Genomic DNA, 2090 nt, shown 5'->3' with positions numbered 1-2090 from the left:
TCGCTGTCCTCAAAATGTCCGCAAAGCCCCTCCCCATGCGCAGGGGCCATCAACAACCCTGTAATAGCGCCCATGCATGGGAGGGTTGCGGTTACTGGGGCCGTCAAAAAATAGATAACATCATGGTTTCTAGGCTCGTGCCTATCTAGGCGCTAAGCCAGGCCAGGGCAGGCTTATCGGCAACCATATAGGACGTGGGGACAGGACAGCTGCCTGGGACCTCCTAGGAAGCCCTTGCCTCGGCACGGGAGATTTGGCGATGCGGATTGGCAGGGAAACGACCGACACCGGGCGCCACCTTCGAGGCTGCGCCCACCTTCCTCGTAGGCCTTTTGTACTGCCGATAACTAGGGAAATCCATATATAAAGCCAATGATCATATCCCAAGATTACAAGCCGATTTCCATTCGCCAATTTTCAATGAAAATGAATACAATTCTTCTGCTTTGTGAGTATTTTGATCAGCCAATTATCAGCAGAAGTGGTGAGCTTGCTGCAGGGGTCTACACACTGTCGTCGTATCGTCAGGGCCGCCATTACTCGCTTCCCCTTGCCCTTACATCAGAAGGCGCCTTTAATTATATGTCCGGCGTTTGAGAACAGGTATTGAGATCCATGTACTACATGGTATGGCTCCAGGCGCAGGTTCTGCGTCCTGTAAATCCTGTTATCACCTTTGCGCCTGCAGCACCACCGCCACCGCTGCTGCAGCTGCCGGCTGCGTCGACAATCAACCGTAACGCCTTCTCGTCGTGAGTTGAGACCAGGCCGGGATGGAGCAAGACGAATTGGGTAAGAGCTGCAACCGTAAGCTGGGGACGGGACCCATGCCTCATTCGGTATTAGCGTAGCATAAACCCACGGCGGGGCCTCATGAAAAGAGGAAAGGGTTGGCGGGCTGGGGACAAATCCATAATAGGATACACCCTTGGGCGGTTGCCCTCTCACTGGCCGTTCATTATCAGACATAAAGCTATGTAGGGATCCTGTACACCTTAGACACGCCGTACACATGCATACGGTAATCTTGGTGACCCACATGGGTAAGGGTATCGAGACCCCAGAACACGATTGCTGCGATGCCCAACACCTGTGCCGCCAGTAGCCCCGCCTTCTATGCTGCCAAGAAGTGCTGTTTGCTCTTGGACCTCTGTCCCGGCTCACGTCTCCTGCAGATCCCCGTCGGATCCCACAAATGGACCTCCCACTTTTGTTGGCGTTACGGTGCATGTGCGGGGAGGGGTAGCGGCCACCGCCCAGTCCCCTCCTGGCCCCTTACCCTGCTTGCCGCTACCTGTCCCCTCTAATGCGCCGTAACGCCAACAAGTGGGAGGCCCATTTGTGGGATCCACGGGGATGTGTGACACGGTTGGGACGGGACAGAGGTCCTAGGGCAAACAGCACTTCCTGGCAGCATACAAGACGGAGTTCCTGGCGGCGCAGGTGTTTGACATCGCAGCCATCGTGTTTTGGGGTTCTGATACATTTACCCATGTGGTAGGATTACCGAATGTATGTGAATGTAAGTGTGTCAGCTTGGAACAGGTAACTGTCAACATGTATTATGGTCCCAAAAACTTAGACGATGCGCCTGCACCTGTCTTTCGGACCAAATTTCACATCCTCCCACCATCCCATCCCTAACTTCCCTACTGCACCGTATCTGGATCCGTTTCTCTTACTACTTTCCAACCCTTCCATAACCCGCTTCTTTTCCCCATGCCACCCGCCACCCGCCCCGCTTCCAGTGGTCCCCATTGCTAGAGGCTGCAGGACGTCTTACCATCGGTCCAACAGCTGCAGGGACTCCCGCTGGGGGCCCGTGTGCCGGTCACCACCGCGGTGGCGGTTCTACAGGTGCCAGCAGGCTTGCAACCCGTTGTGGAATCCCTTGCGAACATGCTGGTAGCCGCGTCGTGGAGCCCCTGCGCTGGCCCAGCCGCTGCCAGCCTTGGAGAAGCAGCCCACAGAGGCGGCCGTCGCGGCGGTGGTGCCACAGCCAGCAGCTGTGGCACTTGACGTTATTAATCCTGACCAAGACTTCTTAGACTTTTTGCGTGATGTATTGGATGGGTCAGTGTGGGAGCTCC

General features: G+C 55.8%; 1 protein-coding gene across 1 annotated transcript; it reads left to right on the top strand.

Moving 5' to 3' along the window:
- Window positions 1–420: 420 nt before the first annotated feature.
- VOLCADRAFT_92643 (uncharacterized protein) lies at window positions 421–2048 on the top strand (the record flags this gene model as incomplete). The annotated part of the gene is made up of 4 exons (XM_002952050.1): window positions 421–484; window positions 689–752; window positions 1176–1224; window positions 1749–2048. 4 exons carry the CDS (start codon window positions 421–423, stop codon window positions 2046–2048), a joined length of 477 nt encoding a protein of 158 aa, XP_002952096.1.
- Between the last annotated feature and the right edge of the window lie 42 nt (window positions 2049–2090).

Source organism: Volvox carteri (genome assembly GCF_000143455.1).
Source record: "Volvox carteri f. nagariensis unplaced genomic scaffold VOLCAscaffold_27, whole genome shotgun sequence".
Lineage (NCBI taxonomy): Eukaryota > Viridiplantae > Chlorophyta > Chlorophyceae > Chlamydomonadales > Volvocaceae > Volvox > Volvox carteri.
The sequence above is the reverse complement of the archived record's forward strand: the minus strand, read 5'-3'. Positions and strand labels throughout refer to the sequence as shown.